The following is a 24906-nucleotide window of genomic DNA, read 5'->3' as shown; positions in this document are numbered from 1 at the left end:
TACACCCACTGGTAGTCACCGGTAAATGCAATTTTAACATTTTATTACCCTATCTGGGCATGTGGTGTGTGTGACATGGTCAGACACAACCTGTTTAATTTATGAAGGAGGGACTCTGAAACTCACAAAGCCTATGCGGAAAATGCAAGAACTGCCAAAAATTAGAAGGAAGAGGGACTTCACTAAACCCTGTATTAGATATAAAGGAGGGCCTCATGATACATTCTGTTAAAATTGTTAGGTAGTGAGACTCCTAAATTTACAAAGCCTATGCACTAAATGCAAGGGCTGCCAAAAATTAGGAGGGGCAGTAATACACCCAGGAAGACACGTAGAGGAGAGCCATTTCCTAGAAGTAGTAGGATTCCTAGACTGGTGAAGCCTATGCACTAAGTGCAAGGGATGCTAAAAATTAAAAGGAGGGACTGCAATATACCCTAGAAGACACGTAGAGGAGGGCCACAGAAAACATTTTTTTGCCATTTTTAAAAAGTGGGACTCCATGACTGGTAAAGCCTATGAACTAAGTGCTAGGGCTGAAAATCATTTACCCCTGGAGGGTATACATGTGTATATATATATATGTAAGAGAATTGTAGAGGTAGGCCTCATACACATCCTGTAAAACTTATGAAGGAGGGCATCATTCACACCCTGGAAAAATTAAGAGCAAGGGTCGCATGATGACCCTCTAAAAATTATGAGATAGGGCCGCCTATTAACCCTCTAAAAATTATGAGCGAAGGCCGCCTGATGACCCTCTAAAAATTATGAGTGAAGGTCACTTGTTTACCCTCTAAAAATTATTAGAGAAGGCCGCATGATGACCCTCTAAAAATTATGAGCTATAGCCGCCTATTAGCCCTCTCAAAATTATGAGCGAGGGCCACCTGCTTACCCTCTAAAAATTATGAGCGAAGACCGCATGATGACCCTCTAAAAATTATGAGCGAGGGCCGCCTGTTTATCCTCTAAAAATTATGAGCAAAGGACACATGATGACCCTCTAAAAATTATGTTTGAGGGCTGGCTGATGACCCTCTAAAAATTATGAGTGGGGGCAGCCTGATGAACCTCTAAAAATTATGAGTGAGGGTCACCTGATGACCCTCGTGGTGGAGGAGAAGAAGGAGGAGGACAAGAAAAAGAAGAAACCATGAACCATATACCCTTTTTTTGGGTGTGAAGGAGTGCATAGGAATACACCAGAAAAAAAAGAACAATTTGAATTGGATTTATGTTCTGCTGCTGTCATCCAGTGGGGATGAGAAGTCTGGACCCATGGCCTTGGCCTCTGCATGCACCATCAGCAGCATGTCCACTTCCCCGTCCCTTACCACATGCCATGTGCATTTTAAATTAGGTATATAATATATGCCTGCAAACTTTTTGGTATTAATAGGAAAAAGAAATATGTAGCTCAGAAAATCTGAAAAAGATTTTATTTTTAGGTTGTAGCAGCCTATATGCCTCTAATCCAAAACTATCCCTTCTCCACCAGCTATCTCTACACTAAATGCAGGCAATAGCAGTTTTACTAGAGAAAGGACAGTATGTAGCCCTGAAAAGGACTTTTGTCTTAATGGTGCAGCAGTGGTATTCAAGTACTGCAAAAGCAATTAAACACTGCCTATATCCCTGCTCTAATTTAAGCTCTCGCTCATAGATCAACTCTCCCTGAACTGCTTCCAGAGGACAGTGTGCCGAGCATCGTGTCACCGGGTCTTGTATAAGACCCGATGCGGCCGGCCAACCACAGTAATGCCTGTAGCCAACATGGCTATAGCAATACCGTGTATGGCAGACAATCCCTGCATATTTATTGGCTGTCTAACAGCTGCAAAACATGTGGGTGGGGACTCGAGCATGACGCTCAAGCACCCGCGATACTTGATCGAGTAACGAGCGTACCCGAGCACCCCAATGCTCAATCGAGTATCGAGCAGTGGTGAGAACGTTTGCTCATCACTAATCACCGTGTCCGCAAAAGTCGGATCTATGAAAATCTAAAATTAATTAACCTGAACAGTAAACATGGGAAAGAAAAAAAATGAGAAAAGCCTCAATTAGCATATTTTGGTTATAATGCATCCCCAAAAAAATGGAGTGAAAAACTACCAAAATGTTGAATGTACCCCAAGATTGTACCATTAAAAACTACATCTTGTCACACCAAAAACAAACCCTCATACAGCTCCATTAAGTTAGAGATGAAAAACATAAATTATGGATATTAGGAAATGGACACACAAACCAATTTTTTTTTCTTACAAAGTTCAGATTTTTTTTTAACCACTAAAATGTAAAAAAGCTATTGAAGTTTAGTATCATCGTGATCAAACTAACATGGAAAATTATATTTATCCAATGAACACTATAAAAATAAAATCTCAAAAGAAGAATGTTGGAGTTACATTTTCTCACAATTTCACCTCTCATTGATTTTTTTTCCATCTCTAAAAAAAAGCACTGATATAACTACATTGACTGAAAAATAAAAAAAGTCATGACTCTTGGATAAAGTGGAGGAGAAAAAAAACCAAAGGCACAGAAATAAAAATGGGCTCAGATAGGAAGGGGTTAGACTCCTAAAGACAGACTGTGCGATCTTCAGGCATCACATAGTCTAATATTTTGATCTGCAGTAACATTTTATGAGGTGAGGTTGATGCAGAGCCATGGCTGCACAATTGGGTACTTGTCAGGTGTCTGACTGTGAGAGACATCTGGTCACACATTGTAGAAGAGTGAAGCCACCTCTTAAGCTGGAAATACATATACTCTAGTTATTGGTTAAACCATCGTCTGGCCAACATTATCTCCTCCGCTTTATCTCATGGCACAAGCCAGAAATGAGTATCTCGAATAAAATACGTTTCATCCTCCTTTCCCAGATGGCATCTGCTTTAGTTGAGGGGCTCCCATAGGTATATTTTTGGCAGGATACTCCTACATTAATCGTGTATGGGCAGTCTGCGTCTGACTTCTCTATCATGTCACGCACAGCACTCAATGAGCCCTGTGTACACAGCGGAGGATGTTATGCATCTTCCTCTCTAGGTCCCGATGACTTACCATGTGATCTGTGAAGTGACAGCCCTGAATCGGACTGCCAATAACAAGGCTTTCTTCCCTTGTAACTAGGGCTGGTAGGATAGCTCCAGATACAAAGGAAAAATGTGAACGACAAGCTGATCCTATCACACAGAGGAAAATAATTTTGATAGACCACCTATTAAGTTAAAGGTAATATAACAGCACATACATACTATTGATGCCTGTCCAAAACAGTTTGAAATGATTTTATTCAGTTATTTAAAATTGATAACCAACCCTAAGGAAAGATTGGTGGTGGTCTTACAGCAACCCCACCGTTTACAGTGAAGCTGTGCGTGGTTTATAATGAAGGTGACCTGTGCTCACAGTGTTCCAAAGCATAGGCCATCTATTTTAGAGAGTTGGAAAGTGAGATAAATTATTTGCAATCTAGCCTATTATTATCAAACAGTTTATTAGGAAATTACTATTTATCCAATGCCCAAATCCATTTTTTAAGTAAAGTCAAAACTGCCTTTGCTTTAAGAAATGTAACAAAGTTTTATGAGCCTTGTTCAGTTCTGCTTGGGCAAAATTCCATTTATAGGTCTGAAAAAAATAATATCATACAAATAAAGTCTATTGTTTGGAAGAACTGTTGTGTAAGTAGCATCTTCTAATTACTGTACACTTACCTGGCTAGTGCCATCTCTTGCTTCTGTCTTGCTGTAACCTCTGCTCTTCTTGCAGCCTCTACAGCTCTTTCCACCTTTTCTCTCCCTTTTCCTCTTCGTAGTGGAAACAGGCTCTTGACTTTTCCACTGGCCAACATGTTCATTTTGTATTTTCCCTCTTCACGTGACCCATCAGGATAGGTGGTTCTACCATAGCCATGCCGTCGATTTCGCAACCATTCTCCTTCGTAGCAAAGGCCGTTGGACCTTCGACTTACTCCATACCCACTGCGCCGGTCACCCTTCCATTCACCAGCATAAGTCTCTGTTTCCCATGCAGCAATTGGCAACTCAGATTCTGTTTCTGCTACACTAGCACTTGAACCATCCTGACTGGCACTTGAGCCCAAAGATCCTCCAGCTCCCCTTGTTTCGCTTCTTATAGAACTGCGTTGGCTGTCTCGACCACTTGAAGGTGCTTTGGTGTCTGATCCACGATGTAATCGGAAACCACTGAGTATGAGAGAACGTGTGAAAAAAAAGCCTCTCTTTTTGGGCTTACCACTGCCTCCAGGTCCGGGGCCATCTGATCCAACCCCTCGAACTTTCAGTACAAAACCTCCACGTGATCCAGAGGCTGGACTTCCTGGCAGCAGTCCTGGATTGGTGTGAGAATGGGGACCAGGAGAATGTGGCAAGGAATTCAGGGTTGGTGTTCTAGGAGAACGTAGGAGTGCAGCTTGGTGATATGGGACACTCTGTCGTACCCCATATCCATGACGTTTACCAGTCTGCCACTGTCCTTGATATGTACCTGCAGAGAAGAAAAGGAATGAAAGGAATGAAAAGTCATGTTAGCATACAATTTAATAGGTTATTATACAGATCTTTGCTGTTCTTAAAACAACAACCTAAGTGGTTATTCCAAACATGGTATGTTATTACATAATCACAGTATTGGCAATAACTTGCTGATTGTTGGGGTTCTCCCTGCTGTGACCCACTTCGAACCCGAGAACAATGCCCTGAAAAGCTCTGTTGGGATTGATTTGTGGTTGCACATGCACGCCACCACTATGGCAGTCCCATACACATTGAGTGAAGTGGTGGCGCATATTCATAGCATAGCCATCACTCCATTGAAATTATGCATTGCAAAGTTGGAACTGGTATTAAGTTATCACTTATTCTAAAGACAGGTGATAACTTGACATATTAGGAATAACATTTTAATATTAAAATTATTGAAATATATTGTGAGAGGTTAATTTTACCAAAGCAGAGAATGTTTTTCACTTTGTAAGGTTTATGCACTTTTTCATATGTGTTAGACAGTAAGTAAAATCCATTACAATATAGATGATTGATGTCTTACCTCCATCTGAATATGTCTCTACACCATATCCATCCTGCTGTCCATCTGTCCATAGGCCTTCATATCGTGCTCCGGAGAGGCTCTCTCTCACTCCAAGCCTTCCTTTTAATCCATGTGTCCACTCGCCTCGATACAGCCATCGCCCTTTGTGCTCTTCACCCAGCCCATTTCTTTTGCCTTGGTCCCAGTATCCACGATATGTGTTACCACTGGGCCATGTATAAACTCCCAGAGATTCAAATCCATTACTCCAAAGGCCACTGTATTCTCCCTGCCTCGTAGGGCCCTTGCATACACCATATCCATGTGCTCGACCCTCATGCCAGTCTCCCACATAACATCCACCATCTGAAAACCCAAATGTTCCCCCGCTGAACATGCAAAAGCCGGTCTCACATCGATCTCGTCCGACCCCCAGTTTGCCTCTTAATTTGCCTGCTCCACAATCAATGCATATTTAGTTTCTCTGTCTCCTATGGAGTTCACACATTGATGTATAAATAGTTGGATTCATGTATACACTCAGTCTGTTTAATTTATCTCTTCTTCACTTTTTTCCTCCAAGGCGTTTCTATCAATGCAAGATTTTGCAGTTTTTAATTTCTTTTATTACCTGTCCCTACACTTGTGTGTCCATTATCCAGGTAGAAGCTCTTATCCGGTCACTAATGGTCTCTCGTAGTCTATCTCAGATCGGGCACGTGACTACTAAAAATACCTGAAAAAAAAAAGAGAGAACATGACAGTTACACTAAATACTATACATGGTTCAGTGAGATTACACTCTGTTGTCAATGCAGTGAGAATGGAAATCCACATCATTTTTCAAGCTCTAATAAGGGATATGGTGGGGGGGGGTCAAACTTCATCTATTTCTATTTTACTATTGGTTCATAAGATTATTCATTTCACCAGACAATATGTAAATTATTAATGAGGCATAGTAAAAAAGAACAATTACTGGCAGTATGACTATGAGCAGACTTTGGGTAGCCGAACAATTTAGACAACATAGGTTTCCAATTGTAGAAAAGTCAAGGTTTACGGTATAATGGGCATATATGTTGTGTTATGCTAATACATACAATAGCATGGCTCAACCAAGGGATACACATATTATCTAAAATGTGTCTGTGCACATGCTAACCTGAAATAAATGCAAAACACTACTATTTCTAGGTCACTGACATGCATGCATGTACAGAACAGATGTAAATATTACAGAAAACAGGCTAAATAGTCATTATTAGGAGGAGCAACATATTCGCAGTTACTGACTACAGCTGTGCAAGTGCACACACAAGCGGGGGATTATCAGATGGGCACCTAGTCCTCCCGGGGTAGGAGATACCCAGGATAAGGGGGCAATGAGAGCAGCTATAGAGTGCAGCACGGAGTGTAACCACAATCATACACCTAGGTACATAGCACACATTTCCATTCCAATCCGCTCACTCACACATAGCTCTTCACTCACCTCTCTGTGCTTATAGATGCAGGTTTGAGACGGCTGGAGGGGGTGGAGGATGGAAAGGAGGAGGAGGAGAGCTAAATATGGAGGGGCTTCTGTCAGGGTGGAGATGTGCAAAGAGGGTTCGTGGTGGCCAGGAGGGGGAGGTGTGCTGGAAGTTTGGAGCATTTATGATATTCAGTCACTGGTAAAGATGTGCTGTGGGCGAAGGAGAGATGATGGGTGTGGGTGGAAGAAGGATGGATACGGGGAGGGAAGTCGGGGTCATTTGAGGTGATTGACTGTAAAGCGATGCCCAGGTTGCAGGGGCACCCTGTTTTCTTAGCACAATGTCATGAATTGAATATTAGATATGTGAAACCTATGAGCATGCTAGGACTAAATAAGTGCATGTATCATTAGCAATAAATGCAGGTTTAGGTGGATTCTCTTCTTGGGCTGTATCATCTGCAATTATTTACCTATGTATACACATGCACTGTAGTGTATACAGCTCTGCTCATTAGCACACAGCCTTCTTTTTCTCCCTAGCAACATCTTGCAGCTGGCCCATGACTACCGTCTCCATGGTAGCAGAAGGAAGAGAGAGGCGGTCCCATGGAAACAGTTGCCATGGAAAAGAGGGCTGCAGCATCCCCTGCTATCTTGTTACATACACACTGACAGACATAAACATGGATACAGCTAAGTAGGCTCATAAATTCTAATCAGGCCTGCCATGTTCTCCCGGGATGGATTCTTATTTGCCTACCAGTAGTTATTCACCTGTGAATGATGCAGGACGCTGATGGCTACCGCGATGTCTTCATTTACACAAGGAGTGATTTATAAATTTTACAGGTCTGGATTGTGTACAATGTCTTTTATAAGGACGAATTAAAGAAGAATGAACGTATGTAATATAAATATGCTGGAATTACTCGTATATTCCTAAAATATTTATTGGTTAAAGGGGCGGGCCAGGGAATACTTTTCAATGCCTTAGACTTCTTTATGATAATAAAAGACATGATACTCAGGGTCTTCAATCCCCTGCAGCTCTCATTTTGGCAATCACCTGGTCCCCGCTTACTGGTCCTGTCCCCAACACACCAGAAATGCCTGCCAAGCCAATCACCGGTTGAGCAGAGGCACCACTGCGGACAGTGATTTCCAGTGTGTCAAGGAAGGGACCAGCTGAGCACTGGAATGAGAGCTGCAGGATCAGTAAGGTTGGGTACCATTTTGTTTACTATATTAGAATAGTGTGAGAGATTTAAAGCACCACTCCAGTGTTTGTTTTTATTTCAGGGCTGGAGTGGTGGCACTAATGCAAGTTCCCTTCCCCTAGTATTCTATTACACCTACCAGCTGCTGTCTTCAGCTGTTCCCAGTGTCGCTTCGGCCCAGTCCGCCAACTTGTGAGGTAACGGTCACAAATTCTCATTGAAAGTCTATGAGGACTCGTTCTGACCTCGTTCTGGCGCTCATAGACTTACATTGAGAAATGATCTCTGGCTCACCCAGCAAACACTGAAGCGATCCAGCAGGTCACAACTAATGATGAGCGAACCCATGGATGTTCTGGTTCAACGGGTTCGGCCTGCGACCCGAACTTGACCCCGGACACCGTACCCCATATAAGTCAATGGGGACCCAAATTTCATTGCTGTAAAATGGTCGGAGTAAGGGTTATGGGGCTGCAAAAGGAAGAAAAGTGGGGGAAGAGCAGGACAATGGCCCTGCAAACAAATGTGGATAGGGAATAGGGAAATTAATTAAAGGGGTTATTTCACCATAGCCATCATGGTAAAATAGGAAGTAAATAAATAACATAAAAATGATAACAGTGCCCACACAGAGATTGAGGCTTGCTACCGCTAGTCCAGTTAAAAATTTCACCCAAGCAAATGCAACATAATGCATATTTTTTGGACCTGTCCAAAACTAAAAATATTATGGAAAGAGATTTATGCCTTTCTCTACATCTTGGGGAAGGAAAAACTACATATGACTCCACAATTATCTCTTTTATCTTTAGAGCTAGATTCTCTCCCCAAAAAAATCAAACATCTTTCAATACATATTTTTTCAGTAGCTAAACTTCTTATCACTGCTAAATGGAAAGCTGTTGACATACCTACCATAAACGATATTTTGGAAAAGGTCACTCATCATAATACCTTTGAACTTGCTTTTGCCCTAAAAAAACAAGTCTACATTAAAATATCAATCTAAATGGTCACTATGAAATTCTCACTTTTCTTCCCATGCGGAATTAGCTACTCAAACATTACATTGAAATTCTTCCAGTATGATCAAATGATTACATAATCTGATCTTCTATCCTTGTTATCAATAGTAAGTTTTATACTATGATTCTTTATGTGTGAAATATAATCTCAGAAGACTGACTTCTTCTGTTTCCCCCTTTAATTTCCTTGCCCTTCTTACCGCTATCTTCCCTATCCTATTTACCCTACCCTGTATCCCTCTCCCCCTCCCTTTACTCCAAGTTTTATTTTCTCCCTTCCCATATCCTTCCTATCTTCTCCGTGTCCTTTGTTGTCCTCATCCTAATATTATCTTCCTTTTTTCCCTTTCATAATTATAGCGTGGCTTAACTTTGAAGTAAGTTATTATGTTTTTGTTTCAAATAATAAGTCTCATTGTTTGCAAACTTATTATATTTTTAAATTCCATATATTGTTGTTTATTTGAGGATTTGGATGGTAGTTTCTCCTCTCCCCAGAATGTTAAAAACCCCTTAATAAAAATTATTGAAATAAAAAAAAAATTTCACCCACAGAGCATGGGGAAGAGTATCCCCACAGAAGCAACTTACAAACTTCACCCAAAGACCATGAGGCACAGTACCCCCACAGAAGCTGATTCAAATTTCACCCACAGCGCATAGTGAACAGTATCCTCACAGAAGAAGTTTAAAAATGTAAGTCTCACAGCATGGGGAACAATACCCCCACATAAGATTACGCTAAATTTCAGCCACAGAGCATGGGGCATGATACTCCAAATGTTAAAAAATTTATGCTACAGTACTCTGTGTACTGCAAATGCATCTGAGGAAAACATAGTAGGTCCCGAATCCAGAAGAGTTTACCTTGAAAAAATTACTGTTCAAAGCAGGAAACCACGCCTTAATATTTCAGGTAGGGATAATGGAATTGTACTCCATTTTTATATTCTTGTTTGTTCAAACTGGGGCCATGATTAAGAGGGGGACCTGGTGGATCACAAAGTGAAGGAACTGGAGGCACTCTCAGCCATCCGATCTCAAATCACCCACAGGCAGGGTTGCAGAGTACACATTTGTAACGGAGAATCAGGTTTCTATTCCAGAGAGGCAGCCTGATAAACATGTACCACATCCAAGGAAGGCAGCAGTCAAGCAAATTAACTACTCCTCAACTGTGTAAGCAGTTGATATTGTGAGACAAAATAGCCATCCATGGCAAATTAAAGGCTTTGTAATTGGAATGAGTAGATAAATCCTTTAACCCCTTCACCCTGGACCATTTTCTGTTTTTGCACATTCGTTTTTTGCTCCTTCGTTTTTTGCTCCCCAGAGCCATAACTTTTTTATTTTTCGGTCAATATGGCCATATGAAGGCTTATTTTTTGTATGGATGCATGGATTACAGCAGGGGACACCTAGGAGAGGGGAGTACATGGATTTTATTATTTTATTCTTATTTTTACAGGTGTGGACACTGCGGGAGCAGACTACCACTACCCTCATCACTGTCTCTGCTGGTGCTGATAGCAGCGCCGGCAGGAACCATGATGAGGGTACTGTTCAGCACCCGGTGCTTGGGAACAGTGCTAACTGTAGCGCTGATTCCCAAGCGCCATCCATGTGATCCTGATGCGGCACACGGTTGCCACACGTATGACACACTCGGACACACGGACACATGGGACACGGATATCTCCGGTATCGGTTTTTCCGGTACCAGAGATATGCGGACATGTGAAACTGGCCTTAGTGGTACAGTTTCTCTTTGTGGAGAGTGCCAAGTCAGCAGGCTAGAATGCTAGTGCCACCTATTATAAGTAGCAACCCTAAAAGTCAATAACGATCCTTTAACCCCTTTACCCCCGAAGGCTGTTTGCACGTTAATGACCAGGTCAATTTTTACAATTCTGACCACTGTCACTTTATGAGGTAATTACTCTTGAACGCTTCAACGTATCTCACTAATTCTGTGAATGTTTTTTCATGACATATTGTACTTCATGATAGTGGTAAAATTTATTTGATATGACTTGCGTTACTTTGTGAAAAAATTGGAAATTTGGCGAAAATGTAGAAAATGTCACAATTTTCAAACTTTGAATTTCCATTCCCTTAAATCAGAGAGGTATGTCACACAAAAAAGTTAATAAATAACATTTCCCACATGTCTACTTTACATCAGTACAATTTTGGAACCAAAACTTTTTTTGTTAGGAAGTGATAAGGGTTAAAAGTTGACCAGCGATTTCTAATTTTTCCAACAAAATTTACAAAACCATTTTTTTAGGGACCACATCACATTTGAAGTAACTTTGAATGGCCTTTATGACAGAAAATACCCAAAAGTGACACCATTCTAAAAACTGCACTCCTCAAGGTGCTCAAAATCACAATCAAGAAATGTATTAACTCTTCAGGTGCTTCACAGGAATTTTTGGAATGTGGAAGAACACAATGAACATTTAACTTTTTTTTCACAAAAATGTTACATTAGACCCATTTTTTTTATTTTCGCAAGGGTGAAAGGAAAAAATGGACCCCAAAATTTGTTTTGCAATTTCTACTGAGTACGCCGATACCCCATATGTGGGAGAAAACCACTGTTTGGGCACACAGCATGGTTCGGAAGGGAAGGAGCTTCATTTTACTTTTTGAATGTAAAATTTGCTTAAATAAATTTGCGGACGCCATGTCGCGTTTGGAGAGCCCCTGATGTGCCTAAACAGTGGAAACCCCCCACAAGTGACATCATTTTGGAAACTAGACCCCTCAAGGAGCTTATCTAGATGTGTGGTGAGCACCTTGAACCCCCAGGTGCTTCACAGAAGTTTATAACATTGAGCCATAAAAATAAAATTTTCACATTTTTCCCACAAAAATGTTTTTCAGACCCAAATTTTGCTTTTTCATAAGGGTAACAGGAGAACCATTTGTTGTGAAATTTCTCCTGAGTAAGCTGATACCCCATATGTGGGGGCAAACCACTGTTTGGGCACACGGCAGGGCTCGGAAGGGAAGGAGCGCAATTTGACTTTTTGAATGTAAAATTTGCTTGAATAATTAGCGGACGCCATGTCACGTTTGGGGAGCCCCTGATGTGCCTAAACAGTGGAAACCCCCCCCCACAAGTGACACCATTTTGGAAACTAGATCCCTCAAGGAATTTATTTAGATGTGTGGTGAGCACTTTGAACCCACAGGTGCTTCACAGAATTTTATAACGTGGATCTGTAAAAATGAAAAAATATATATTTTTCCCACGAAAATGTTGTTTTAGCGCCCAATAATTTCATTTTCACAAGGATAGGAGAAAATGGACCCCAAACTTTGTTGTGCAATTTCTCCTGAGTACGCCAATATCCCATATGTGGTCGAAAACTACTTTTGAGTAACAGTGCAAAGCTTAGAAGGGAAGAGGCGCCATATTGGAATTCATATTTTGCTGGGCTGGTTTGATGGTGCTATGTGACATTGGCAGAGCCCCTAAGGTGCCAGGACAGCAGAACACCCCCATAAGAGACCCCATTTTACAAACTACACCTCTCAATGAATTCATCTAGGGGTGCAGTGAGCATGTTGATACCACATGTGCCTCACAGAATTTTACACCACTGGGCGGTGAAGAATAATTACATTTTTACCACCAAAGTTTAGTTTTAGCTCCAAATTTTACATTTTCACACTGGGAAATGGGTAAAAATTGCACCAAAATGTGTCACACAATTTTTGCTGAATGTAGAAATACCCCATATGTGGCTGTACAGTACTGCTTAGCCACACGGCGAGACTCGGGAGGGATCGAGCCGTTGTGCTATTAGTAATGTGGAAGCCCCCTATATTTCCGTTAACAGATGACAGACCTGAGTGGGGACTTGCTTTTTTTGTGGATTGAGTCGAAGCTTTTATTGTGATCCAAAATGTTATGTAAAATGTTCCCATTTATCCTGTGCTGTACGCTGAACACTGATATCGGGGTTTCCATTTAAATCTCCGAGTGACATAATTCCGATGTTTCCTGCACCACGCTGATGACTAGAAATGAGCAGCTGCAGGGAGGATATAACATCATTTTCTCCCTATAGTCGCTATTCCAGTAAGCCTTGCAGACATGATTTCAATGCTAATTACATGTAGACAGGGTCATTCTAGCTTTCTTTCTACCTGGGGTGAATATTGAAATTGGGCCTCTCACCCACAGTACTGTTAGAACCCTCCTGTTTGTTTTTTCCATCTTGTGTTTTGCGGTCATGTGACCATCTGCCTTTATATTCCAGCTCTGCCCTTGTGGCTGTGCTGGACTTCAGTGTTTGACTGTTTCTCTCCAGGTGCTTTGGTGCCTTTCTCTGTCAAGTTTGCTTGGTCCTCTGGGACCTCTAGTACATTTTTGTCAGTTTGTCTTTTTTGTGTTCTGCAACAACTTCTGTTTAATAGGTGTCCCATTTTTGTCCCAGTCTTTAGTTCTTTTAGGGACCCCTCCCTTAATTCTATAGGTCTTCGTTCAGACTAGCCGAGGACTAAGGCGGGTCTGTTCACTAGGAACAGGCAGCCCGCTACATCGTAGGGATTCAGCTTATTCTTACTGTAGGGACAGGTTTCCCTTATCTTTCCTTAGTACATGTTGCAGATCATAACAGTAAGTCCAGCCGAAAAAAAAAACTAAAGGAAAGAAATTCGGGGATCAGTATGGTTTCCGTCCAGGATTTGGCTCAACGCCTGCAGGGATTGTCTCTGGAGGTGGCCGAGCTTCAGCAACACGTGAGTAGCTGTTCTGGAGCGCATTTTGTCGAACCCAAGGTAGGACTGCCTGATGTTTTTGATGGTAAACAGCAAGATTTTTTTTCCTTTAACAATGCTTGTTTGTTATATTTTCGTTTGAGATCAAGGTCCTCTGGGAATGAATCACAGCGCATTGGTTTTATTATGACACTTTTGCGCAATGAACCACAGGAGTGGGCCTTTTCTCTCCAGCCTAATGATCCGTGTTTAAGGTCTGTTGAAGAATTTTTTTCTGCTATGGGGCTATTATATGACGATCCTGATCGAATCTCATCTGCTGAATCAGAACTCAGACGTTTGAATCAGGGGTCAGATGATGTTGAAAATTATTGCACACACTTCAGAAGATGGGCTTCAGAAGTTAAGTGGAATGATCCTGCGCTGAGATGTTTATTTCTTGCTGGTCTGAGTGAAAGGGTTAAGGATCTCCTAATTGCATTCCCTGCACCTGAGACTCTGCAGGATGCTATGCAGTTAGCTGTTCGTATAGACAGGAGACTGAGGTGCAGGCTCAATGAGGTAAAGACTCCTGTAATGCCAGGTCCTAGTCCCCAGAAAATCTGCTCTGACGGCGGAGAACCGATGGAGGTTGGGGCGATGTCACTCCGCTCTCAGGAAAGAGACCGGAGGTTTACCGAGGGATTATGTCTTTATTGTGGCAAAGCTGACCATTTGATTAAGTATTGTGATCGTCGTTTAAGTAAAGAAAAAAAAAAGGTCCGTTACGCTCGTATAGCTTATTTACGCTCTGCAGGAGTATTTCTTTCTGGGAGTACTACTCTGCAGAGAGATTTGATTGAATTTCAGGTATTTGTGGATTGTGGTTCAACACTTAATGTGATTGATAAAGGATTTTTGGAAAACCTTAAATTGAAATCCAAACCTTTGTCATCACCTATTTCTGTGATTGCAATTGATAACACTCCTTTGAAATGTATTACTCACTAGACTGCTGCATTTCCCCTCACTATCAATGGAGTTCACCAAGAAATTTTGGACTTGGTTGTTTTAGATAATTTACCCTCTCCAGTTGTTCTAGGATTGCCTTGGTTAAAACTGCACAATCCTTTATTGGACTGGTCTAATAATGTGATTAAGTCTTGGAGTCCGAAGTGCTATGATAAATGTTGTAATGGTCACATTGCGGCGGTGGAAAAAGGGGAATTACCTGTACCTATTCAAGATTTTTGGAGTTTTTTTTCGGAGGAGGAGTCGCAAGTTTTACCTCCTCATAGGGATTATGATTGCGCCATTGAGTTTGTTCCGGGAGCTACTCTTCCCAAGAGTCACTTGTTTAATCTGACTATCCCTGAAAGAAAGGCCTTGGAGGAGTACATACAGACTAGCCTGGCTGCTGGTCACATTAGACCTTCTAAGTCGCCTGTGGCAGTTGGATTTTTCTTTGTTAAAAAAAAGGACGGCGGTTTACGTCCATGTCTGGATTTTTTGCCGTTAATTCCTGACTTGTTTAAGCAGTTAGTGGGGGCCAAGTGGTTCTCCAAAATTGATCTCCGGGGGGCATACAATTTGTTTCGAGTGAAGGAGGGTGATGAATGGAAAACTGCTTTTAACACTCCGGTAGGTCATTTTGAGAATGTGGTGATGCCTTTTGGTCTTACCAATGCACCTGCATTTTTTCAGAACCTTATTAATGACATCTTGAGACCTTTGATTGGTAAGAATGTGGTTGTGTATTTGGATGACATTTTGATTTACTCACCAGATCTAGAGTCCAATTGGCAGAGTATACGTGAAGTTTTGCAGTTATTGAGTGATAATTCACTCTTTGCTAAGCTGGAGAAATGTGAGTTCGCTGTGCAGAAAATTAGTTTTTTGGTTTACATTGTCTCCAGCGAGGGCTTTGAGATGGACCCTGTGAAGGTTCAGGCTGTGCAGGAATGGCCTAGGCCTATTGGTTTGAAATCTATACAGAGATTTTTGGGTTTTGCCAATTATTACAGGAAATTCATTAAGAATTTTTCTATAATTGTTAAACCTCTAACCGATCTCACCAGGAAAGGTGCGAATACGGCCCAATGGACTACTGAGGCATTGAAGCGTTTGAGTATCTCAAAGAGAGGTTCAGTTCTGCCCCTACCCTTATGCGGCCTGATGAGACCAAGACTTTTTTGGTCGAGGTCGATGCTTCATCGGTGGGGGTCGGAGCAGTTTTGTCTCAGGAGAACAAGGGTGGAGTACATCCTTGTGCCTTCTTTTCGAAAAAAATTTCGAAAACCAAACTGAAATATGATGTTGGAAATCGGGAATTGCTGGCTATTAAACTTGCGTTTGAACATTGGCGTCATTTTTTGGAAGGCGCTAGATTTCCTATTCAGGTTTTCACAGATCATAAGAATTTGATCTATCTGGATGCTGCCAAGCGCTTGAATGCCCGTCAAGCTAGGTGGGCACTTTTTTTTTCTCGGTTTCATTTTTCTGTTACCTATATCCCTGGTACTAAGAATGTTAAAGCCGATGCTTTATCTCGCAGCTTCTCTCCTACGGTCGGTGCCGAGGAGGAGGAGAGCATTTTACAGAAAGGAGTTGTGGTGGCGGCATTGGACTCTGTTTTGGAGAATGGGATTCTGAAAGCTCAAGATGATGCTCCATCTAACACTCCCCATGGGAGGTTGTTCGTGCCTAGAGCCTTTAGGAGAGATTTGTTTGTGGAGTGTCATGAGTCTCGGTTGGCAGGTCATCCAGGAATTTCGGAGACTAAGAGACTGATCAGTAGCAGTTTTTGGTGGCCTGGATGGCAGAAGGAAGTCATTAAGTGGGTGCTTCAGTGTACTGTGTGTGCTAGGTCAAAGGCTTCACATACTCCTGCTGCTGGGTTGCTTTGCCCTCTGGAGGTTCCTGGTGCGCCTTGGACGTATCTCACAATGGATTTTATTACTGATCTTCCTGTGTCCGAGGGTTTTACTGTCATCTAGGTGGTCGTGGACCGTTTTAGTAAGATGTGTCATTTGATTCCATTCATTAAGTTGCCCTGCGCCAAGACACTCGCTAAGGCGTTTGTTAAGGAGATTGTCAAGCTCCATGGCGTTCCCACGGATATTGTTTCTGATAGAGGACCTCAGTTTGTGGCGCGCTTTTGGCGTGCTTTTTGTGACAGGTTGGGAGTTCATTTGTCATTTCCGTCTGGTTATCATCCTGAGTCTAATGGACAGACTGAAAGAAAGAACCAGGATGTTGAACAGTTTTTGCGTTGTTTTGTGGCGGACAATCAAGCGGTGTGGTCTGAGTTTCAGCCTCTCGCAGAATTTGCTCTTAACAATCATACATCCTCCTCTGCTGGGTGTTCTCCTTTTTTTTGTTGTACTGGGAGACATCCGTCTTTTGGTTCGTTCTCCAAATTGAGGTCGGCGGTGCCGGAGGAGGAGAATTTTTCCGATGATTTGGAGAGAGTTTGGACTAATGTACGTTGCAACCGTCAAGAAGCTAACAAGAAGTCCAAGAAATATTTTGACAGGAAACGTAAGGAGGTTTTGTTTACTGTGGGTGAAATGGTTGTCCTTGAAGAACCTGTGGTTGAGGATTCCCTCTGAAAAACTGGGTCCTAAGTTTGTGGGTCCATTTAAAGTGCTTCAGGTTGTTAACCCGTCTGCTGTTAGGTTGGATGTCCCTACCTCCTGGAAGATTAATCCTGTGTTTCATGTTTCCTTGTTGAAAAAGGCTGATGTATCTGATAGGGACGCCACTGTCACAGTTCCTGCTGTTGTGGAAGACGGCGAATATGAAATTTCTCGTATCTTGAATTCTAGATGGCATAGAGGGAGATTACAGTATCTTGTCTCCTGGAAGGGTTTCGGTCCCGAAGACAACTCCTGGGTAAGGACGGATGATGTCTCTGCTCCTAGGATTGTTAAAGATTTCCACAGGAGGTTTCCAGATAGGCCTGGGCCTGGAGGATCCCGAGGAAAGAGGGGGTACTGTTAGAACCCTCCTGTTTGTTTTTTCCATCTTGTGTTTTGCGGTCATGTGACCATCTGCCTTTATATTCCAGCTCCGCCCTTGTGGCTGTGCTGGACTTCCCTGTTTGACTGTTTCTCTAGCCTGGTGCTTCGGTGCCTTTCTCTGTCAAGTTTGCTTGGTCCTCTGGGACCTCTAGTACATTTATGTCAGTTTGTATTTTTGCGTACTGCAACAACTTCTGTTTAGGAGGTGTCCCATTTTTGTCTCAGTCCTTAGTTCTTTTAGGGACCCCTCCCTTAATTCTATAGGTCTTCGTTCAGACTAGCCGAGGACTAAGGCGGGTCTGTTCACTAGGAACAGGCAGCCCGCTACATCGTAGGGATGCAGCTTAGTCTTACTGTAGGGACAGCTTTCCCCTATCTTTTCTTAGTACATGTTGCAGATCATAACAAGTACATTATAATCCTCCAGTGAATAAATGCAATTTTTGGAGGGTTTGCTTTTATGGTATTCAATGTATGATAGAAATGACCTGTGAACAAGCTCCCAACATACAGTACCTGTATGTGTTATTGCATCACAGTAAAGGAATTTTTTATCTCATATGGTGAGTGCCACTATAATATATTTACTTCATTATTTTTACAATTTAATTTATATTTTCAGTCTTTTAAAGGGACTGGACTCCATAACTAGGCTGCAAGTGTAGGGCGCTTGAGACACCGTTTATATGGCTGTTTCTATGTACCATTAGTTACACGAAGAAATTTCATTAGCTAGCTTGACTCGACTGCAGAAGGCACGTTTGAAGATTCCAGAATAAGGTTTATTTTCAAGCTGAATTCTTGTAATATTCACAATTACAATAGCAGTAGCTGCAACAGCTGCAGTAGGTAAAAAAAGACTATTCTGAACCAGAACTGCAAGACATTAGGTTCCTAAGATGGCTGGCATACTCACAATGAGGAAAAAGAAGAGAGGGGTTACTGACATTAGCGCTATGGAGGCAGACAGGGAGAGAGGGAGGACAATCTGCTAAAAAGCTACATCAACAATACAAAACTGTATGATTCCCAAGTCGTGGGACATGACAGAACCTGAGATTATCTGTTCGCTAATACTATATACTGCAATAGTAAAGTACTGCAGTATATAGGACAAATCACGGTCTCTAATAAGGCTCAGCCTTTGGCTGAGCTTCACAGAAGAACCAAGGTGGCAGCCATGGGAACCTTCAAATACAAAAGTTTAATAATTCTAACATAAATGCAGATATTGTAATCCTAAACTTCTCAGACGGTACAATACTTTGTTAACATAGACATATTGCATGTTATCTGACAAGTTATGGATTGCTACTTGTGTACAGGATCAAAACCAATAATAAAAGAATATAGCACCATAAGCATCGTCTGCACATAAATACATGACCAGAATCAGCACATAAATATAGCACTTGAAGCACGATCAACAAATTAATACAGTTCAGAACCACCATCAGTACATGAATACAGCACCAGAATCACCTTCAGTACAGGTATACAACACCAAAACCACAATCTCTGCATGAAAAAAAGCATCAGAACAATCATCAGTACATGAATACATCACCAGAGCCACTACAAGTAGATGAATACCACACCAAACTCACCATCCATGTACACAACACCAAGCTTAATAAAGTGATCAATTGCAATGTCAGGACAACCTATGCCATATGCACATGTATAGCATGAATCTACAACTCCAAGTATGTCCTTAACAATGGTAAGAAGATGCTGGGAGTTGTTGTTACTAGCCATCATTAGACTGCGAACCATACAGAAACCAGAGTACTGATTAGATGCAGTATCACAATTACACATTTATATCTCAATACCTTACAGTAGCATCTTATCTGATTGGAGTCATTCTCATCCCTTTCATCTCCATCTGGTCCAAAAGATCTGATGACTTTTTCACACACACAGTTCATCTCTGCAGACTTCACTCTTCTCTGCCCTTCTACAGCACTTCCTGACATGGTGCCCTTAAAAGTAGGAGTGTCGTTATGTCCACTGTATAAAAATATCTGCCCATTCTGTGACCCTGAATAATGAATAGTTTCTCATAAAATATGACCCCTACACTGCCCCTCTGTCCACACTGTCCTCTCTCATATGATATTACCTCCACACTGTCTGCCTTTATGAACTAAAGCCACCATACCATCCGTCCTATTAATATAAACTGCCACTTCATATGAACAGCTGCAACATTGTCGTCTACCCTTATGAACTACAACAGCCACATAGTCACCTCTTAAAAAATAATAATGCCACACTGAAAAAATAACTGCTACACCATCCTCCATTATGAATTATAATCACCACACTGTCCTTTCTTATGAACAATAACCACTACACTGTCCTCCCTTATGTACTATAACTGCCACATTGTTCTCTCTTCTGAATTATTTCCACTACTCCATCTTTTCTTATGCCACATAAACCTACCTTATAAACTTAAATTACCTAGCAATTTTCGCCTAAAATTCCACATCATTTCATAGACTCTACAGGTGGACATCAGTAGAGAAGAGCGCTTTTTAGTACCTTGTGATTAGTGTTGATCCAGTATGTATCATTAACCCTTTCCGGCGAGCACCCGAGTGTGCTCGTCGGAAAGGGTTAATGATAATTACTGGATCAACACTAAGTAATTTGGTGTGCTCGGCATTTCATTCTCTGTTGGCGTGCGTGCAAGTGTCACGGCAGGTAGACATCTGTGATACATGCAGAGATTGCCTGTCAGACAGGCTATCTCGGCATGTGTCACAGATGTCTAACAGCCGTGACACTTGCAGGTGCGGCGACAGAGAATGAAACGCCGAGCATGTCTAAACTACTCGGCGAGTACCCAAGCGTGCTCGTTTAAAGGGTTAAACGACCACGCTCACTTATCACTACTTGTGATGCAAATGGCTTAGTAAAACCTAATAATCGAATGTGGATTTTTGGTTCCACATCTTGATTTACTGCAAGGCTATGCTCTGGACATAGTCATGCAGGAAATAATGATCATGGCCAGTGTCCATACCAGTGTGATCCCCAATGATAGTATCTATGTGAAATGAGGATAGGACTTGCTAAAACATACATTCCCCCAAAAATGCATTTCCATATACGAGTTACTGATACATTTAAAAAAAAAAAATTCACTACATTTGTAATCTGTATAGTTAACATATCTGATCACAATTGATGCAAAAATGCATCAGTTGTCATCAGACTTTTTATCCAGTAGCCAGACTGAAAAACATCAAACATTGTGCTCAGGACTCCAGACCAACAGCTGGACTTTTCAGGAACAACAACTGACGTGCTGGACAGGTGGGAATGATCCCATTAAAATAAGGTGATTAAATTTTCCATCTGTTTTCACCTGGTTTTTTAGTAAAACGTAGGCTAAATGTGCATGGGGACTTGGAAGAGAAAGTCTATGTTTTAACGTTTAAGTTTTTTATAAAGTTTTTGAAGCCAAAGCCAAAAATGGATAATAAACGGAAGAAACTCGTGAAGAAAATCTACTCTTTACCTTTAATTTAAAAACCATATAACTGCATCTAAGAGCCTCAATGTGTGAACACATCCAAGGGATCTGTCGGTAAAGGGGTTGTCCAGGATCCATCCTTAGGATAGGTCATGAACATCAGATTAATGGGGGCCAGTTGGTAGCAGGTCCCATAGCTACCTAAAGTACACAGTGTGAGGAGTCAAAAAACCCACAGGTCCATACACTATGTAGGAGATCCAAGTTTTACCTCACCACCTGCACTTTACGGTCCTCTCATATGACTTCCAAACTGCCCTGAGATTTCTCTCTCCACTACAGTTGTTTTCATTCTTACATGTAATGTAATAGTCTTCCCCCCAAAAAAACAAAAACTTCTCTGAATCAAACAGCTCCAAATACCATCCTATACAACTCCTCACCTATTTACAATTGCTCATTTTGCTTTTCTACCCAGCTAATTCTTCTCTTTTCCATTAGGGCTATGACATCACATGATTAAAAACTGACTAGCTGAATCCTTCTAAGCTCTATGTAGAAACAGGAGGTCAATTTTCCCCGTATGAGTCATGAGTCACTGCAAAAGTCCCAGGCAAGGTGTAGGAGGGAGCAGTTGGGTCAGGAGTTGAAAAGGGGAATGATAAATGCAAGGATAAGAGACTTCCTGTTTCTACGTAGAGCAGAGGGAAGAGAAGAATTTTCCATATTTATTACTAGGAGTTCACCTCTTTTTTTGCCTTTCTGCTTTGTGTGTCAGTCACACTACAAGTGAGTAGTTTATCCGTACCTCCCAACTTTTGCCAAACAAAAAGAGGGATAAATAATGTGGCGCCTGTAGCACGCCGTGGCAAATTTCGGTTATGCCACAGGCCACACCCCAATCCATGCCTATTTGCCATTTCTTTCTACCCTGGCAGGAGATGTCAGACGGGTGTTGGCAATAATTCAGCAGATGCCAGAGACTTCCGGGGCATAGACCCAAATCTGTGACTGTCCGTTGTATTCGGGACAATTGGGACTAGAGATGAGCTGACTGATTCACGGGACTCTGGTCCAGCATCTAGATCAGTGGTACCTGGCGGCTGCTTTTGATTAGCCAGAGCCATTTTTAAGCGCAGAATCAAAGCCTTTCTGTACTATTAAAAAAGCGTTAAAAACGCGGATTCACATCTGTACCAAAAACGCATCAAATATGGGAGAACACGGATAAAAGAAATGCAGCAAACACGCAATAATCAGAGAAGATTGTTATTGGCTCATATGGTGCGGACACCTGCAGAAAAAAGCAGTAGAAAAAACGCAGCATGTGTGAACACTGCCTCAGCGTTATTTTTTCTTTATTAAACCCATAAAAAAATGTATCAATCACGCCATTTACCGATCCCTGTAAATAATCTGATCGCTGTGTTGTGCGAGTCTTTACGATTACAGAAACACCAAATATGTCCTTGTTATTTGCTGATTTGTAATGTTTATTATTTAAAAAAAACGCATTAAAAATGACATTATTTTAAGTGTTTTTCTTTTTCTTTTTAGTAATTTTATAGGATGAAAAAAATCTTTTATTCTCCCTCTAGATTGCAGAGACATAAAAATCCCCTGCTGTGTACAATGTATCTCGATGTAATCTGCCTGTGGAGTCAGAGCCCGGAATACAGATCAAGTACACAAAATTCTCCCCATTACAGCATCCAGAGCTTGTGGCTCAGTTGATTTAGCTCTTGCCTGTAATGTTGAAGGTTGTGGATTCTATTACAGGGGAGACTCTCACAAAAAAAAATGTGTAATTGCTTTTTATTATTTTTAGTAGTTTTATAGGAACAAAAAAAATCTGACTTTTTCTTCACCTCAGTGTACAAGTACAAAGAAATACACTGCTGTATCCAATGTACATGTATAATCTTCTTCTGGGGTCACTGCCTGCAATACATGTCAAGATGATCAAATTCTCCTATATGTATCATTATGAGCTGTGGCTCATCCATAATGCTGCCTGTGAACTTGGGGATGCGAGTTTGTGTCCAAGGAGACCCAAACAGAGGTGAAGTACAAATATAATTTATGCAGAGAGCAGCCCTGAGGAGGAGCTACTGAGCGATAAATACGTCAGAGAGAGGAGAGTATAGAAGCCGGGACAAACGCTCTGACGTGCCTGGACAGTCCCGCTGAATCCGGGACGTTTGGGAGCTATGATTTATCTCTTCCCATTCATTTTGCCTCAACTCCACGGTAACCCATTGCAGCACATTAGTATATCTCTATATACTCTGGGCCTCAAACATTGTCCTTTCACCTGTGAGTTGACTACTTTTTTAATTATATGGTTCTCATAGCTACCATAGCTTGATAATTTGGTGGGGTCCATTTACTTATTTATTATAGCATTGGTGATTACTTTGTCCAATTATATTGTCTTCACATGAGTGATTTATTTGACCTACCCATACAGTGTTAGGTGTCAGTCTGGGGCTGGATTCAAAATGGGTCCAGGCCCTTATGTGGTCTCCCATTTCAGTCCAGCCATGGCTGATGCTGCATCAGCCTCAACGCCTAGCTGGTCCGCAAGCACTGTTTATTTCCCAGGTAGTTGTGCCTAGCAATGTTAAGCCTGGGTTGCAGAGGGAGACAGGGCTTGTGGAATCTAAGTCCAGGATTTGCCGCACTGAGCATGTCCGTGACCTGGTGGATCATGATTGGTGGGTTGGCACCCACCTGACCCGGTGACCTGGCACCGCCTGATTGGTCCACGGATAACGTCACCAATGGCGCGTCGGTGGGCAGGGCTTAGTCTTTAAAAGGCCCGCCCACAAGCATGGCGACGCGCTCAGATCATTTGAGCAAGTGATGCCGTTGTGTGGACAACGCTGTTTCACGTGCTCCCTAGCTGTTCACTCCGTGACCTGCTGATGCCAGAGTTCGCTCGGCTAATTAGCACAGGTCGCTTAGGCAGGTTAGATCCATAGAGGCAGGTAGCTGCGTCTAGCAGCCTGGCTCAGCCAAAGGGGTCGCCTATCACCCCGAGCAGCTTGCAGACGTCCTGTGCATGGCTAATGCCTGTCCGTCACGTGGAGTTGAACCCTGCAGTCCGGTAGCACGCCGGCTGGGGGCACGTGTACCCGTTGGCGTAGTCACACACGCATCCTAGCGCCGCCACTGTAGTCCCTGTGCTGTAACAGGACTACAGATAGTTTTTCTCTGCCTATCTCTCGTGCAGCTAACGGAGATAGTGCGAGTTGCTATACCCGTTCTAGTGTGCAGAAACACGGAAGGGTTTTACATTTAAGTTGGTTGCTTCCCTTTCCACCCGGGAAGTGTTCGGCAGCAGTCCACCAGGCTGCATCGCGGACCCCGGGGTCGGTTGCGTTCCATTATATTAAAGTTGTCTGCAACCGCCCTCCTAACATACAGGTATAGCGCCATTGAGTTGACTATATATATTTTTTTTTTTATAGCACCAGTGAGTTGACTACTTCTCCATTTACATTGCCTTCACGTATGCTGTGCAGCATCTCTTTCATTATTCCAATATTTCATAACCATCTGTGAAGACCCGGGGTCTTCCGTGGGCAGGACACTACTCAGACGACACAGGGTGAGGGTAAAACAGCGGGGCAATACTTTATTGAACCACAAAACGAACAATAAACAGATAAAACAGTCCCAGCAAATACCCAAGATGGTACAACATTACACAATCTCACCCTTCTGCTGGCCCACCTGGGATACAACAGCTGCGACTCTGGGACTTCCAGGGCCAACTACCTCAACCAGTGGCACCCAGCTTTTGTCGGGCCCCCACAGAGAGAAGGTAGTGGCAAGCTTAAGAAGCTAGTAGTCCATCGAGGTACAAGGCCAGGAGACTTGAGGGTCC

The 24906-nt window shown here is 42.2% G+C and overlaps 2 protein-coding genes across 3 annotated transcripts in view; both read right to left on the bottom strand.

The window, feature by feature from the left end:
• Positions 1 to 5556, bottom strand: part of JPH4 (junctophilin 4) — a 43948-nt gene extending 38392 nt beyond the window's left edge. The window contains exons 1-2 of the mRNA XM_073671077.1: positions 5086 to 5556; positions 3732 to 4524 (exon numbers count right to left, since the gene is read on the bottom strand). Of these exons, the coding sequence (XP_073527178.1) occupies positions 3732 to 4524; positions 5086 to 5464 (1172 nt within the window). The 5' untranslated portion in view covers positions 5465 to 5556. The remainder of the gene's footprint in view (positions 1 to 3731; positions 4525 to 5085) is intronic.
• Positions 5557 to 5710: 154 nt separating this feature from the next.
• The window catches only part of LOC141255258 (dehydrogenase/reductase SDR family member 4-like), a 51082-nt gene continuing 31886 nt past the window's right edge, over positions 5711 to 24906 (bottom strand). Inside the window, exons 9-10 of one of the 2 annotated variants that reach the window (XM_073671079.1) lie at positions 8680 to 8737; positions 5711 to 5803 (exon numbers count right to left, since the gene is read on the bottom strand). In XM_073671079.1, coding sequence (XP_073527180.1) covers positions 8710 to 8737 — 28 coding nt within the window. In that variant the 3' untranslated portion in view covers positions 5711 to 5803; positions 8680 to 8709. The remainder of the gene's footprint in view (positions 5804 to 8679; positions 8738 to 24906) is intronic. The other variant, XM_073671080.1, reaches the window with a different exon arrangement.

Source organism: Phyllobates terribilis, unplaced genomic scaffold, assembly GCF_046119375.1.
Source record: "Phyllobates terribilis strain yellow unplaced genomic scaffold, ASM4611937v1 Scaffold_1__5_contigs__length_1240528914, whole genome shotgun sequence".
In the NCBI taxonomy this organism is placed as follows: Eukaryota; Metazoa; Chordata; class Amphibia; order Anura; family Dendrobatidae; genus Phyllobates; species Phyllobates terribilis.
Note: the sequence above shows the minus strand (reverse complement) of the source record. Positions and strands in the feature narration are given on the sequence as shown.